Below are 17,672 nucleotides of genomic sequence, written 5' to 3'. Positions count from 1 at the left end.
CGCTTTTACATTTTGAACTAACTCTCTCCCGCTTTTACATTTTGAACGAAAGTATTAAATTGTGGTCACTCATCCATAAATATTCTTTTATAACAAGATTAACAGCCACTTGCTTGTTGCATAATACTAGATCTAATATATCCTGTTCATTCTCCAACATTTTGCTTCAAAAAATAATGCTGAACATACTTCAGAGACTCATCTTCCATAGCTTTTGTGCTCATTAGGTTTATCCAGTCCATATGCAGATTTAAGTCACCCATGATTATTACCTACGCTACATGTTTCTCAGATCTGATAAATGCCATGCACCACACAATCACTACTGATTGTTTGCCTTTAAGTCACTAATATCAATGTTTTACTGGCCTTTGCCATTTCTTAGATTCTCCCAAACGGATTCCAAGCTTGATTCTGATCGGAGATTCTCCCTTGTTAATGTATTGATCTCATCCCTTATTGTCAGTGCAACATCACTTGCTTTTCCTTTGTGATGGTTCTTCCTAAACATTGAATATTCAGTTCCTAGACTTCTAATTGTTCCTTTCAAATTGTACACAGCATTCACAAATGGTAGACTTTCAGGTTAATTGCCCTTAACTTTGTTCCACATTGAGTTGAGTTAATGCTGTCCTTGTTTCACCTGTTTTCTAATTTTGCTTGCTATTTTTCTGGTTCCTGGTACGATCTTTACTTTATTCAACTTGAGCTACCCTTCAGATTTCCATTCTCCCCTCAAGCCGGTTGCGAAACAGTCATCAACAGCACAAACAAAACTTCTCTTGATGATCTCAGTCCCAATTCTGTTAACAGGTCCCACTTGCCGCAGATCAAGTCCCAGTGCCTCAGAAATCTAATCAGATCGTAAGGAACAGGAGTAGACCATTCAGCCTCTTGAGCCTGCTTTGCAATTCAGTAGGATTATGGCTGATCCAATGTTCCTCACATCCACACTTCTGTCCTTTCCTCATAACCCTTGATTCCACGACCAATCGAGGATCTGTCTAACTTGGCCTTAAATATATGCATGGACTCTTTCCCTACAGCTCTCTGTGCAAGGAGTTCCATAGACTGTCAATTTTCTGACAGAATAAATTCTTCCTCGTCTTAACATTAAATTGGCTTATTTTGAGATCATGCCTTCTGGTCCTAAACTCTACCATGAGGGGAAACGTGTTCCCAGCATTTACCCTGTCAAGCCCTTGAAAATCCTGTATGTTTCAATGAGATCACTTTCTTTGAACTGCCTCCAATAAAGTAATGTGTTTCCTTAAACAAAAGGACCAAAACTGCTCACAGAGCTCCAGATTTTGTCTCACCAGCACCTTGTATAGTTGCAGTAAGACTCGCCTACTCCTAAACTCCACCTCCCTTGAAATAAGGGCCAGCATTCCATTCGTGTTCCTGGTTACCTATGTACTAGCTTCCTGTGTTCCATGTGCTAGTACCCCCAAGTCCCTTGTGTTGCAGCGTTCTGCTATTTTCCTCCGTTTAGATAATATTTTGTTCTTTTTTTTCTCCCTTCTAAAATAAACAACTTTGCATTGTCCCACGTTCTACTCCATATGCCAGCTTTTTGTCCACTTACTTAACCTATCAAAATCTATCTGTAATCTGTTCGTCCCTCTCTCTCTCTGTCTGTCACAACTTGCGTTTCCACTTATTTTTGTGTCTGCAAATTTGGCTGAAGTACATTTGCTTCCTTCCTTCAAGTTTTTCATATATATTTTAAATAGTTTCGTTCTCAGCACACCAATACACTATCTCCAATGCCATCGGTTCTTTTATACTGTCCCTCTTGAGCCACATGCTCAGTTGATCAAACCACCTGTTCTGTGCTCACTAGCATCATTTCCAGTTGTAATTGCTTCAGTGTTGGGTAGCATGTCTTCATTGCCTTGGTCCCTAATTCTGTAATTTCATGTATGTATGTATCCCTCCGTCTCTGCATTTCAGAGCAGCTCTTCAAACCTTTTCAATCAAGTTTTAGCCCCCTGACCTAATATCGCCTTGTGTGGCTCAGTGTGATAGTTTTTATAATAATGTTCCTAGGGAATGTCATGGGACATTTTGTTACTTTAAAGGCAATGTTATATATTTATTTTCCAAAGTCTGCCATGACTTATCGACATTTAACAGATCACATTTTCTTACGAATTTCACTGCAATACTCTAGTATCCTTCTGACTTGCATTGCAGGCAGAGGCAGTCAGTGATGATAGGACAGGGATTGGCAGTGAATGCTGGCTTAGCTAGTGAAACTTGTATTCCATGAAACAATCTTCACCACTAAATTAGTCCCTAGATGAAAGGTTTTGGCTTGTAATCTTAAGAGTTCCAAAGAATGAGAGTTTATCTCATTCACACATACAAGATTCTGAATAGGCTTGATAGGGTAGATCGGACAGAATGTTTCTTCTCGTCAGGGAATGTAAACCATGAGAACAGACTGTCGGAATAAGGGGCTGATTGTTTTTAGGATTAAGATGAAAAATTAATTTACTGAAAGGATTGTAAATCTTTGGGATTCTCTACCCCTGCTGCTTATTGATACTCCATTATTAAATATATTTAAGGCTGGAACCGACAGATCTTTCGGGTCTTGGAATTGAGATATAAGGGCAGCAGGTGGGAAAGTGAAGTTGAAACCCATTGGATGGCAACTGAGGCTCGTTAAGCCGTATGGTCTATTACTTCTAATTCTTGTGTTCAACTCTCAAAATACTTATAGTAGGAAGTGAAACTGCCAAGGCCACACCATGTTTTCCCTTTGGTAGTATCACTTCCACTGCTCGAGTGGTTCAGACTCCAACATTGGAGGGTGTTCATACCCTGACAACTTACAGTTGCAATATACTTTTTTGTTACTTGGAATATTGCTTTCTCTGGAAACTCTTTTCTTAGTTTCCAACCTTTACCTTTCAGTAGCTGTTGTCATCTGCTGTGTTCTATTTCAGGAAGCCTCATGAAGATTGAGACATCTTTATGTACAAGATTTTTGTATTAGTTCACAGGATATGGGTGTTGCTGCTGGGCCAACATTTATTACCCATCCCTAATAGCCAAGAGGAGAACAGTTAAGAGTCAACCACATTCGTGTGGGTCTAGAATCACATGTAGGCCATATAGATAAGGATGTCAGATTTCCTTTCCTAAACAACATAATTGCACCAGTGTTTTTTTTCTTTTGTTAACAACAATCAGTGATTGTCTGGTCACTATTAGGTGCATTTTGTATTCCAGATTTGAATTCCCATTTCACCATCTGTCGTGCATATTCTTAATACATATGTTCTTATCCACCTTGGTGCTTTCTAAACAGTGCTGCCTGTGTGGAGCACCACACAGGATGAATGAATGCTGCTAATGTAAAGAAGGCTGGTCGGAGACCCCCGATGATGACCTTAAGAGGCTGAATTGTGAGGACGATGCATCATAGTGCTGTATACCAGCATGAGCTTAAGGCGTTTTGTTGACAGCTGTAATGGCAATGGTGAAGTGGAGGGAAGGAGCAGGAGTTCAGCCATCTATAGAGAGACTGATTGTTTCCTGTTCCATTATACCCATTATATCCATGCTACTACTTTGGGGGTGAGTCTGTTTAGCCAGCGTAGTGATCTGGATACAGATGTGCTAGTCTCTTTCAAAAAGGAAACTGGAGCCAGAAATGTCAGATGTTTGAGCTTCCACTGCAATTCGTTGATACGTGGAGAACGCAACACTTTGAAAGTTGCAACGACTGCAATGGGCACTGTATCCTCTGTCGTCAGATGCAGCAAAATGTTGAACCGCCTATGCTGTCAGATGGAATTGTCCAGACTCTGAAATGGATGGGATGAGTTCCAGGCTGTGAATAAAGCCATGGACCAAGTTGCAGGTGGTCTTCTCATTTTGCAAGCCACAATCTTAAGTTTTCAGGCAGGTTTTCATTCCATCAGGTATTTGGGTGTTTACGGCAATCGGTCACTTTCTGAAGCTTGGTTTTATGAGGCTGTTATCTGGCATATCTATCACAGAATAAATGTGAAACTTTGCTTTCTGCTTCCCCAATTTCCAGACAAGGTGCCACTTTCGCATTCCATCCATTGCGACTGCTGCCGACGAATACCAACACATTTCCCTGTGAGGATCCTCCTCAGCTATCCATCTTCTTACCTTATTTGCTTTAGGACATCTATTCCCTTCCTTTTCCTTCTCTTCCACAGGTCCTCTATTGCCATGTGTGAGAAACTGCGTTCTCTTTCCCTTGCTCCTTGAGCCACCCTTGAAATTTATGTTCTGTGTTAGTTAGAAAGCATACTTAACACCTTAAATGGAAACTGATCCATATATCACTGCAAGAAGATGCTTCTAATGCTAATAGTGCTTCTAATTGATTCTTGCTCAATCTGCAGTTGATTGTATACATATTTAAATCATTGTAATGATTGATTATCTCCAAAATTGCAAACTATAAAACATGCCTTTTTAGGCCAAGATAGTATCTTTTCACGGCTCTCAAATTTTATGAAGAGCTTGGAATTTCTTTTCAAAATGTGTTTATTGTTGTGTGGGCAAAATATGTTTGTCAATTATAAGAGGTCTTTTTGGGGACTTTCTGGTCACAAGCCTTTACTTCCTGCTATGCAAAATGGAAATTGTCTGCATATAAACATTTTGTAGAATTCTTGCGCAGTGTTTCCTATGAGAGTGTAGTTGTGGACTTTGCTGGTAGATGGCAGTGTGATGCTTTTAGTTCCCATCAGTGAGCATGCATAAACTTCAAAATATATCAATTCTGTGGTAACCTGCAATTTGCCTATGAGTTCAAAACTTTATTTGAAAATAATTTCAATATTTGTGTGCTTGATATTTCTCAATGTCTGGGCTACAGTAACTGATACAAATTATGATCATTATGCTTCATCACCCACTGACACATTGCTTTCTGGTTTGAACTTACAAATTTAAAAAAAAATGTTTTGTACCTGCTTTTGGTTTTCTCGGTCAAATCATTCTGAACCACATCTTTTTCCCATATTGCTTTTTTTTATTTTTCCACTACCCAAGAGGCACGTGATGGCCTTTTAAATATTCCAGTAACTACAGTTGTCTCTTGGACCCTTCAACTGATTCCGTCATGTACTTGGCTCAGCCTTATTTCTATCCGAACACAAAAATCAAAATAGGGATGAACGAAATGCTGGAATTGCCAGTGATGCCCACACCCCATGACTAAATATTTTTAAAGAAAATCTAATCATGTCTCTCCATGTCCCAGATCACTTCACATTCAATTAATTCATTTTTATTTGAAGTGCAGTGGCTTTAGCTACCTGGATTTAAGAGCAGAGATATCAAATTTAATAGATTGTCATACTTTTTATCTTTCCATCTACCAGATCCAGTGGAATATGCAAATAGTTTAAATCCAACCTGAAGGCCTGTACTATCAACAACAGAGCACGCTATCATAATGTACTGAAGTGTCTGTTTCGATTGTGATTTTATTTAAAAAAAAAAAATTAGAATGAGACCTGAATCCGTACATCTCTGACTTGGAGACACAAATATCAAGAAATGAGTCAATGGCAGCGTTGTCTTCTTGCTGTAAATGTCTGTAATTTTAGAACACAACAAATTATTGACATGTGAGATTATTTTCATAGCTTCCGGTTCACCATTGACTCAAAGTATATGATGCAGTATCAGGCAGGCATTATTCTTGTCCAGAATCTATGGTTAAAACTGCTTCAGAACTTGCTTGTATCAGAAACTACAGTTTTTAACTTCTTTGCATGTACGATCCAGAGGGTTGCAAGTTTTACTTTCATTTTAGAAAAGATTCTAAAAATATGCATGCCAAGGTGGTTTGATATGCCAGATAATTATTTTTGCACCAAGTACTTATGTTGTTTCTTTCTGTGGTGCTACATTGATGGAGTGGGAGGAAGTTCCTGTTGAAATGTTTGGCGGTGGCTACTACATCTTGTGGTAGATTGTTCCACATCCACTGAGTAATTTGATTCCTATTCTTCAATAAAAAAAAAACAAAATGTCTGTTTTAATAGCTAAAAGAAAACTAGTTGTTCTGACTTCAGGTACTTATGATGTCTAAATCTGCACTAAATGTTATTGTTAAATATTGTTACCAGTTGGCATTCCCTTGTTCAATAACTCCTGAAAGTTTCTTTGGTCCCATCCTTTCCTGAAAGTTGATCTTAAGATCTACATTAGAATTGTCCAGTATTATGACATTGTGATTTATGTAATTGAGTGTGTTTTGGAAAAGTAACTAGTGTCATGCAGTGTCTCAAGTGATTAAACTGTTGGAGAAGAGGCAAGCAAATTGGTGTAAATAAAGAATGCAGAATTAAATCTTAATGATTTAAAGTAATGCTTAAGTATGTCTGTTGGACTTTGTTCTAATTGTATCAATGATTTTATTTTGTTAGGTTTGCAAATTTAGAAGGAACATTTGACCAGAAGAAAACTTCAGTGCAGTGATACCTATGTTCTGATAGTTGAACCTGTAGTTAACATTTTTAAAATCACTTCAACCATTTAGTAAAACTGGAAACAGCTCGACCAAAACTGCAGAAAAGAAATTGCTTGAATAAACCAGATGTGGGCTTGGCAATGCCGCAGGTAGGTGTGTTAACTTTTTCCATAAAATTCCTGACTTTGTAGTAATAACAGTTTGCTTATATTCAGAATGAATTAATATTTGAGTCAAGATTTACAGTATGTTTTTAAAAACTACATTGCTCAATGTTTCCAAGAGCCCATGTTTTAACCCACTCTGATTTAGTATGAAAAATAATGACTTTACCACAAACAAATCTATACTATTAATGTAAAGAGATAATTATTACAGTTACATTAACTGCACAGCGTTATTAATTGATATTAATTTGCAAAGTGGCTTGTAATTCAAAGATTACAATTATTAAAATAATTCCATTCATAATTAATATTGTTTGTTTATAATTAGAAATATGTCATCATTTTTAAGGCTGTGATACATGATTTTGTTTTTCAAGCAAGTTTTATTTTCAAATCCTGTGTCTCATAGTTTTGACTGTACTGTAAATACCAGGAACATGCCATTCAGCCCAACTGATCCATGCCATTGTTTATGCTCCACCTGTGCCATCTTCCAACCTTCTAACCCTATTATGACATTGTTCTATTCCTTTCTCTGTTTTGTGTTTTATGTAACTTTCCCTTGTACGTATCTATTATTCAGCTCAATTACACATTCATGCACCCTGAGTAAGACAATTTCTTCTCAATTCTTCATTGGCTTTATTAGTGTCTACACTTATGTCTATGGCCTCTGTTCTGGTCTGTTCACAAAAACAAGCTGAAATATGTTTTGTATACCCTGTTAAACACTTTATTATTGTGGTGGGTCTCATGACATCTTATTTCTGGAAAACGATTAGTATGAACCTGTTCAATCTTTTCAATTCCTAGCAAGAGCGACATTGTATAGATAGACTTCAGTAAGCCGTTTGACAAGATTCTGCATGGTAGACTGACTAACAGGTTAGATCACATGGAATACAGGGTGAACTAGCCATTTGGATATGAAATTGCCTTGAAGTCAGGAGACAGAAGTTGGAGGGTTGCTTATTGGACTGGAGGCCTGTCACTGGTGGTGTGCTGCAAGAATCGGTGCTGGGGCCACTTCTTTTTATCATTATTATATAAATGATTTGGATGTCAAGGAAGATTACTTCAGAGTACAATGGGACTTTGGTCAGATGGGCCAAGGGGTGGCAGATGGAATTTAATCTAGGTAAATGTGAGGTGCTACATTTTGGTAGGGCTAATCAGGGCAGGACTTGTACACTTAATGATAAGCTCCTGGGGAGTGTTGCTGAACAAAAAGACATGGAATGCAGGTTTATAGTTCCTTGAAAGTGGAGTCACAGGTAGACAAGGTAGTTGTTGCAGCTGTACAGTATATTGGTTAGGCCACTTCTGGAATACTACGTTCAATTCTGGTTCCTCCACTGTAGGAAAGGTGTTATGAACCTTGAAAGGATTCAGAAAAGATTTACAAGGATGTTACCAGGGTTAGGAGCGTTTGAGCTACAGGGAGAGACTGAATAGGCTGGAGCTATATTCCCTGGGGTGTCAGAGGCTGACGGGTTACCTTTATACAAGTTTATAAGATCATGGATAGGATGGATAGTCAAGGCCTTTTCCCCAGGGTAGGGGGAGTCCAAAACTAGATGGCATAGGTTTAAAGTGGGAGGGATAAGATTTAAAAGGGACCTAAGGGCAACTTTTTAAACGCAGAGGGTGGTCCGTGTATGGAATGAACTGCCAGAGGAAGCAGTGGAGGCTAGTACAGTTACAACATTTAAGAGGCATCTGGGTGGGTATATGAATAGGAAGGGTTTAGAGGGATATGGGCCAAATGCTGGCAAATGGGACTAGATTAATTTTAGGATATCTAGTCGGCATGGATGAGTTGGACCGACTGGTCTGTTTCCATGCTGTATATCTCTATGACTCTAACTACCAGTCCTGTTATCCTTCAGGTAAACTTTACAGCTACATCAGTACTTCTATGCCCTTTTTATAATATGGAGACATATATACTACTATTTGAGTGATCAATCCCTCTTTATTTTGTATTTTAATCCATATGAATTTTAAACCTAACCTTCTATTACTTAAATCCCATTTTTTTCCCCCGCTTCCATTGTTACTTTTAATTAGTTGAAGCTCCCCATCTTCTCTTTCTTCCCTATTCTTTCTGATTATGTTATAACTTTTTATTGGTAGCCCAATTCTTTATCCATGTTTCAGTTATCCCTACTATATCTGGTTCCTCTCTAGGTTATTGCTTCAAGTTACCCTTTTTTATTATGGATAAACACGTTGCTGTACAGACAGCTTAATTTGAGGATGAGTAGTTTCTTTTCCTTTATTTTTAACAGTCTTATTATGTTTTATCGAAACTCTATTTATTCCCTGGCCATTCATCTTGCCGTCATCCTTATCTTATTCTTGCTTGTATTCTTATCTCCTATTTCTTTTACTTTTTATCTTTCTTCCCCATTCCAGGTTTCTTTACTGATTTTTGTGGATTGACAGAAGTACTCATCCCAAACTCGATTTTTCATCTATGAATATTTCATTCTTGCTTTAAGAAAACTGTTAAGTGCTCATGGGTAAATTGAATTCTGACAACTTCAGGTGAAGCATCCATGTGTTTGATCCCCTAATGTATTTGAATCTTGTTATAATTTGTAATCTGTGAAATTTAGTAAATATGATAAAGATTAGAATGAAACAAACTGATGCTTTTAGTATGGGAGGTTATTTCAAATATCAGGATAGGAAGTTTAATTATCAGGAGAAAAAGAATAAGCCCTGTCATAACTCAGTAAACAGGTTTATAAACAATTGAAGTATAACTTTTCCAGACATTTCTCAGTTGCTTACAGGAATTTGATTTTAATGAACTGCTCTCCTAATAATTTGTGTATCCTTTTATTTTATAGCCCAATGTTACTGGAATGGATCCTCCATTTGGGGATGCCTTTTGCAACCGCCCATTTCCAGACCAGGTCTTAACCAGTACTGATTTGTTGGGGAATAATTCAGATCCTGATTTCATGTATGAACTGGTAAGATTCATAGTATACAAGTAAATTTAACAACTTGTTTACTTTGGATGTTTCACTTACCACCTGCTATTTTTTCTTTTTGTGGTTACTTATATCTTTTTGTCAGTTGACTTGCCTTCTTTCTTAAAGACACTGGCTTTTTATGTGGTATAGTTCCATATTAATAACTTGATTTAAGTCACTTTAATCTAGTTCACAGCTGACAGTTCTTCATGTTTAATTGTAGACAAGGTGCCATTTCAGGCAGTTAATCCTGAAAGCCAGATTACTGTAAAATCTGACTCTGTCTGCTTCAGAGTCTGCATAATAACATTTTCTAGTTGGAGCCATGGAAGAGCAAATGAGAACAGGAACTTGAGTCACCCATTTAAGTGCTTCTCTCTGGAGTATGAAGACGCTAAGTCATGACTCTTCTGGTGGTTCAGCTGAAATTATCAGACAGTTTTTAAAACTAATTATGTCTGCATTTTTTACTCTATTTGTTTGCCAAGATTTATTTACCCACTTGGGCCAACAATCTATCTGTGGCTTTGTTTGCTCACAATCTGTATTTGTTGTGCAGACTTGAATCCACTATAAGCATCTAATTGTAGTTATATCCTAATTAAATTATAAAAAAAATTCTGACTTTTGGTGCAGGAGGAGAAAACTTAATTTTGAGATAAAACCTTTTTATTTTACTTCCAGTCTAGTTAATATCTTGTTTTATTAGAATTTTTTTATTTCTTTCAGGACAGAGAGATGACTTACAGCTCGAGAGATGATCCTGTTACCTTGGGAGATTGTAAAGACCTTGAACTTTTAGAACCATTAAATGAGTTACTCGATTCGGATCCTTCGTATACTTCAAACTGGGAGCAGTGGGACACATGCTGGGAAGACTTGACAAAATACACCAAGTTAACTAGCTATGACATTTGGGGAACAAAGGAAGTGGATTTCCTTGGGCTTGATGACTTTTCCAGTCCTTACCAAAATGAAGAGGTCATAAGCAGGACCCCAACTTTGGCCCAGCTAAACTGTGAAGATTCACAGCCTGTTTTGGATTCGTTATATCATCCCGATCTACTCAAGAGTTTAAATCAAAATTCATTAACCTCTTCTCTGGCTGGTAAAAAACTTCCAGCAAACAGGGCAATGCCACTGGTGTCATCTGCCAGAAGTCCTTGTATAGATGCTTGCATGCCAGAGACTACCCAAAAGCTAGCCAAATCTGTTTCTTCCAGTGCAACTGTGGACAATGTCAACACAAATCAGCCCCTCAATACCAAAATAGGGCCTGTTCTTGTGGACAACAAAGACTTTGTTAAAAAAGCTAAAGTCTGGATCAATCCAGTACCACTTGGTAAATCAACATTGGGTGCTACCCAGATGCGCAGTGACTTACCAGATGATTCCTGTTGCAGTGATATTGGAGCTAATGCCAGGAAACTGGAGAAAAAGAATGTGGAAAGTATTTATTCCAATAAAGCACCCATTGTATTCAAAGAATCTAATGACCCAATTACTCGAACTGAAACTGCTGAAATTTTATCACCACCTGTCTCTGATCACACCCAGAAAAAGGAAGAGCACAATTATTCTTTGTTCATTTCTGATAGTTTGAATGAACAGTCTCCGAGTATTCTTCAAGAAGCAGAAGATGACGATGATGATGATGATGAGGACCATGATGAAGGATTTGGTAGTGAGCATGAATACAGTGATAATGAGGAAGATGATGACGATGATGAGGAGGAGGAGGAGGAGGAGGAAGACAAGGATGATGATGTCAGTGACACCTTCTCTGAACCGGGTATTTGTGCTTTATTATGTTAAAACTGAAGTAATGTTTAACTGTTCAATAACAAAGTACTCCAGGATTTTGAGTGAGAAGGAGAGCCATTTGCCTCAGTTACTCTGTATAGGTATTTATACTTCACAACAGCGTCCCGTTTCATCTTGCATCAGAATTTACGTGCTTATAGAAGCTTTGCAGCTTTCGAGTTCAGATTGTTGCCATATTTATAGTATTTTAAAAAAAGTTATATCTCTTTTGTTTATAATCAAATTATAAGTTGGCTATAATACTTTAATTTGGTCTCAGCACATTTTATATAGACACCCTATTGCTGTTTTCAATATGAATTAATAACTGGGAGAAGGTTATTGAAATAATTTTGCTGAAATCCAAAGGAAATAATAAAGAGAAATTCAACCATTTTTAGATTGATATTTTAAAGGTAACAGTATCATTTGATAGCATATATGGTTCAGTGTAGAAAATATTATATGACACAATATGGTATTGATTGTGAGATAATGGCTCAGTTGCAATGTTCAAGGTACAGTTTTTAAAATGCAAATAAAATACCAAATTACATCAGCAAAGAGTATAAATAAAATTAGGTGTATTTTTGTATGTGATAGAATGTTGCAGCATAGGAGGAAGCCACTTGGCCAGCTTTGCTATTTTCCTGCAGGCTTGTTAATATTTTTCCTTCAAGTATGTCTTCAATTCCTGTTTACACTCTTTAATCTGTTTCTACCACCTTTTCAGGCAGTGCTTTCCAGATCAAAAGAAGGCTGTTTTTTTTTTAAATTTCCTGATGTCACCTATGATTTATTTACCAATATTACTGACGGGCGGCACGGTGGCTCAATGGTTAGCACTACTGCCTCATAGCACCAGGGATCCGGATTCAGTTCCACCCTTGGGCGACTGTCTGTGTGGAGTTTGCACATTCTCCCCGTGTCTGCGTGGGTTCCCTCCGGGTACTCTGGTTTCCTCCCACAATCCAAAGATGTGCAGGCTAGGTGGATTGGCCATGCCGCTGGTGTTCAGGATGTGTAGGTTAGGTGGGTCACGGGGGATGCTCTGAGGTTCATTGTGGATTTGTTGGTCCGAAGGGCCTGTTTCCGCACTGTAGGGATTCTAGAAACAAATTATTTGTTCTCTGGTATTGAACCTTTTGGAAATGGTCCCTGGAAATAGTGGCCATTCTTTTATTCTGTTAAAAACATTGAAGACTTTTAAAACTCTAGCATGTGACCTTAAATGCCTCTCCTGCAAGGTGAACACAGCCAACTTCACACCTGCCACATAACTGAAGTTCCTTGTTCCTGGTACCATTCTAGTTTCTGCGATCTCTAAGACCTTGATATCCTTCCTAGAACATGGTGTCCTGAATTGAAATCCATACCTTTTTAGATGCAAAATTGTGGAGCAGGTTGCTTCAGCCGGGTCTCATTCACTCTGTTAGTTCTTCTTTTCTCTTTTCTTCTTCTTCTTAGTGCGCTTTTGTTTTCTTCTCTTTCTTGTTCTTTCTTTCTCTTCAACTCCCAACGTCTGTCGAGCAATGACCCCCGGCCTGGCGAGGTGACTTCCTGGCCTGGCGCAGTGGCCGCTTCCTGGAACCAGGGCCCAGTGTGGACTAGAAACTAGGTGCTAGCGTGGTTTGTTGTACTGAACTTTTATTTCTGTAATGCTGGTCATTTTATTTCTCTGTTGTCTAAGATCTTGTAACAAAAGAAGCTGTGTCTAGGTACTTTTGTATTTATGTCAGCGCTGTTATTGGGGACGTATAAACTTTTTACTATATTCAATGAGTATATGTGACAATAAAGGCCATTCTAATTGTAATCCTACTTCAGCTGTGGACTGACCAACATAAGTTTCTGACTTGCATTCTATTTCTTTATTCATAAAGCTGATACAGTAGTTTGAAATAAAAGCAGAAAACATTTGAAATTTTCCATCAGATCAAGCAGCTTTTGTGCAGTAAGAGACAGTTAATGTTTCACATCAGTGACTATCCATCAGAACTGAAAGAGAAGTTTTGAAGCAGTGAAAGAGGCGAGAATAGTGGGGAGGGAGAAGCAGAGGGGAACATTCTTGACTGGCTGGAAGATGGAAAAGATTAAATGACATAAGAGTTGGTGAAGAAAAGCCAAAGTAAGGGATGACAGGGAAACAAAAAAAAACTGTATAATTGTCAGGAATTTAAGTTTACCATGTGGCTAAAACAATTTATGTTTTGTATAGAGTGTATTTACAAGAAAATGCCCTTCAGTTCCTAGTGTTATTTTCTTATACTGCTACTTGTAGCGTGTTGATAATGCATTTTTTTTCTTGTGTAAAGGATTTGAAAATGACACCGTAGATGACATAAAGGATGCAGTAACAGGTACCTCCAGAAAAAGGAGCAAACGAAGATACTTCTGGGAGTACAGTGAGCAGCTGATGCCACCACCCAAGCAAGATCGAATGTTGAAGCCTTCTGAATGGGATAGGGATACTTTGCCTAGTAATATGTATCAGAAAAATGGTTTACACCATGGTAAGCTGAAAGAAGTTAAAATTTATTTCTGGTTTTGCTTTGCTTCAAATTTTAAACCTAAAATCTGAACTGCATTTACTGCCAAAACACAAGTACAACCTGTTTAGTGATTTGTTAGTATTATATCTGAATGTTTTATCCCTTTTTTTGCCAGATTACACATTTTTCTTCAATTCTTTACCCTTGCCTAATAGTATGTTACATTACTAGAGCAGGAAAAAGCAGAGCAGCCATCTCTTTAATAATTTCACAACTGTTGTATAATTTCTTTACCTCTGAGCTATATAATGATCTTTTCCGGCTTAATTTCTTCCATAACTAGAACTAATATCATCACAATGAAGAATCTTGTTTTCTTTTTAGCTAATTATCTGGAAGCTACCTTAGAAAACTTCCAAAAGTTTGCTATTTCTTCTTCTTTTATGTGACTTGCTCTTTGTCTCATCATTACTGCTGCCAACACCACAACTAAATTCAATACTGACTCCAATTGAAGTGCCATTGCTTTGTTGGGTGAAAGTGCTGAGTCAATAATGTCCTTTTCTGACAGAGAGCAGTGTTAAGATCCAAATTTAATAAATGTTGTATATTTTTAGAGAAATGCTCTAAAATATGATCCTTCAGAGTGTTTATGGTTATCAAAAAAAGTTTTGAAAACGTGCACAGCCATTCACAATTGACATTAACCTTACCGTAAAAGCCAAATATAATGCAACCAAGAGATTTACAATTTTGAGGTTTTGCCACAAGGTATATGATATAGAAGAATGTTTTGACAGTACGTGGTAGCAAGATTAAAAACCCCTTCCACCAATGGGGTACTGCTGCGTAATGCAGGAATTTCAAAGAAGCTACGTTATCAAGTAGTCTCTGTCTCTCTCTACAATTCTAAATGTAGGTACCTTTTCACATGTAAATAGTTTGTGTAAAACTGTTCAAAACCGAGCATGTTATAGGTTTTCATATGATTAGGAAAGTCGAACTGCCTCTTTTGGCAGGGAGAATGGGTTGTTATGATCCCAGTTAATGTTATTACCAGCCAGGGTGGGGATCGTATTTTAATTCATTTTGATTCTAACAAAATGAACTCTCACTGAAACAAAAGCATGCAATGAAGCACGTTTTGCTTTAAGAATAAAACTGACAAAAGAAAAGAAGTGAAAGTTGAAATTACTGCGCAGAGGCCAGTGACCCATCACTAAGTCACCCTTTATACGTATGTGCACGTTACACTGACTGTGGCTAGCCAGCTTGGAGTTAGGTTATGAAACTCTGAGTCCCCTGTTTATATCTCTCAGCTAGGTTTCTCTGATCCAGGTTAACAATCCCAATCCAGGATCTCATAGTCAATAAGAGGTGTTTGATTCCAATCTCTGAAGGCAAAATAGAATAAGCCAATATATTTATTATCAATACATGGTCAAAGATTTTTAAACAGTCCCGTTATTCCCAAAGTTATCTTCTTCTTTTGTTTATTTTCAATTCTAAAACAAAATCTTTTTTATAGGACTGAAAACACTGCTCCTACAATTTGACCGTCCCTATATCTAATACGTTGGTAGGTTTGAATCACTTGTGGCTTCAGCTTTTAGACTGGAACTGTGATAGCTTCTCCTGAAGCTGTTATATATGTGTTTAAATGTACTCTGTTTTAAGAAACCTCTTCAGGGTTTTATCTCATTTCTGGTCTAGAACTAATGCTAACTCTTCACTCAAAGGTAACTATATATAGTTCACTATATATCCTTCCTTTCTAGGAGCACTCATCTTCATGGCCATCCTGTTCCAAGGGCTTCATAGGACTGCCCCATTTTAAAATAAAAACTGAAATCAAAAGTCTCCCTCTCTAAGCTATGGGTGTTTCCCTTAAGCTTTAAAGCAAAAGTTTAAGAAGTCTGTTACAAACCTCGAGGCCCTGTGATTTACCTTTGCTGGGTCACAAAACCATCTGAAATAAACAAAAATGTGTTAGGGGTGTAGAGAACCCATTCATTCTAGAGGCAGGCTTTAAAAACCGTCTTAAAAGAAATTACCATTGGTTCACACATACTTGAAGTTAATAATTAACTTCATACGCCTGTAAACCCACGTGATACTAATTCAAAAGCCAGAAATCCAAACTTGTAATAAGTTGTATTCTTTTTAAAAATTAAATCCCAGGGTTTCTATCACAGTGCAAAATTATTATCTTGCTCTTGTGTCTGAGCAGCAAAGTTTAGAAATGCATGAATAGAAAATTGAAATGGCTAGATTAACAAAAAGAGATTATTGCTGAAACAGCATTGCAGTAGATGATAGAGATTTGGGCCTGCACACTTGCAGCATAATAAGAAGGACTTGTAGAGCAAAGGTGAAAACATTAAAATGCACCCTCTGTTAAACTTGCAGTGTCTGAATAAAGAACCTACGTATAAAGCATACATGGGTCAAAACAGTATAATGATAGAAGCTGGAGACGTGCATTGTTGCTGTAGCCTTACTGCTCCGGGGTCACAACATTAAAATGCATATTTCCCAATTACTGAGATGGCCAATTAAATACCTCGACTATAACGTTTTATAAGTAAAATCCAAGTTTCTTAACACAATTATAAGTTTTATTTGATAATAAAATTAACTCAATGAAGATGCAGTAATTGGTTGCCATTTACAGATCCTAATGTGGAAATATAAATGTTTATCTTTCTAAATAACTCCGAGAGGAATTTACAAGTACACATGCTCTCATACTCCACGTAAAGGATTTAAAATACTGATTTCTGTCTTTGTAGATGTTCACTTTAAAATAAAGGGTGAAAGTTTCTGGCTTTTATGGTTATTCTTGAATGCAAAAAGGCCAAGGCATAGAATGTTCTGATGTTCTAGCATGTGTGTTTGTCACTGACTAGGCATGGTTCTCTTTGGAATCTTTGCTGACATTCAGAACTTTTCAGAAGACTCTCTCATGTTCTCAATAATTTTTTTTTCAGAAGTGGGGCTCCTCAGCTCTCTCTGCTTTCAGATGGGCATCTTGGTCCCCAATCAATTCTTTCCATCCATTCACTGTTCAGCTATTCCCAGCAAAAGTCTAAAGCGGAATATGCAGTTTTCACCAGTCATGTGTTCTCGGAAGCCTTGTGTTCACAGTGATTTTTCAACAACTTTTTGTTTTCAAAAAAAAAACACTCCAGCTATAGAATCATATATTGTAGAAGAGACCCTTTGGTCCAGTTAGTCTGCACTGACAAAAATTACTCTAAATCTACTCTTCTTCCATTTTACAGCACTTGACCCATAGCCTTGAATATTATGAGATTTCAAATGCTCATCCAAGTACTTTTTAAAGGTTATGAGATTGCCTGCCTCAACTCCTGGCCCAGACAGTGTATTCCAGATTCCCACCAAATCCTGTGCTTAAAAAAATCTCTTCTAAACCCCTTGCCTTTCACCTTTACAATTATGCCCTGTTATTGTTGACTGTTCAACTAGGGGAAATAGCTGCTTTCTATGCATTCTGTCCATACACTTGGTAACCTTAATCTTACACACCTCAATCAGGTTGCCTGTAACTTACCCAGCTCTAAAGAAAACAATCTGAGCTTATCTTCATAGCTAAACTGCTCCACCAGACAACACCCTGCTGAAGGTCCTCTGCACCCCCTTTATTGCAAGCATATCCTCACAAAAGCGCAGTAACCAGAACTGCACGCACTACTTCATTTGTGACCTAACAAAGTCTTGTACA

General features: G+C 37.6%; 1 protein-coding gene across 4 annotated transcripts in view; it reads left to right on the top strand.

Annotated features, from left to right (window-relative positions):
• The window catches only part of crebrf (creb3 regulatory factor), a 26,572-nt gene extending 9,828 nt beyond the window's left edge, over positions 1-16,744 (top strand). For 2 of the 4 annotated variants that reach the window (XM_048604005.1, XM_048604006.1), the window contains exons 2-6: positions 6,435-6,627; positions 9,504-9,629; positions 10,362-11,424; positions 13,751-13,948; positions 15,456-16,744. In XM_048604005.1, the coding sequence (XP_048459962.1) occupies positions 6,619-6,627; positions 9,504-9,629; positions 10,362-11,424; positions 13,751-13,948; positions 15,456-15,499 (1,440 nt within the window). In that variant the 5' untranslated portion in view covers positions 6,435-6,618 and the 3' untranslated portion in view covers positions 15,500-16,744. Of the gene's footprint in view, positions 1-6,434; positions 6,632-9,503; positions 9,630-10,361; positions 11,425-13,750; positions 13,949-15,455 lie in introns of those variants that run through there. The other 2 variants (XM_048604007.1, XM_048604008.1) reach the window with 2 other exon arrangements.
• The last annotated feature ends 928 nt before the right edge of the window (positions 16,745-17,672 follow it).

This window comes from Rhincodon typus, chromosome 12 (assembly GCF_021869965.1).
Source record: "Rhincodon typus isolate 14 chromosome 12, sRhiTyp1.1, whole genome shotgun sequence".
Classification (NCBI taxonomy): domain Eukaryota; kingdom Metazoa; phylum Chordata; class Chondrichthyes; order Orectolobiformes; family Rhincodontidae; genus Rhincodon; species Rhincodon typus.
The sequence above is the reverse complement of the archived record's forward strand: the minus strand, read 5'-3'. Positions and strand labels throughout refer to the sequence as shown.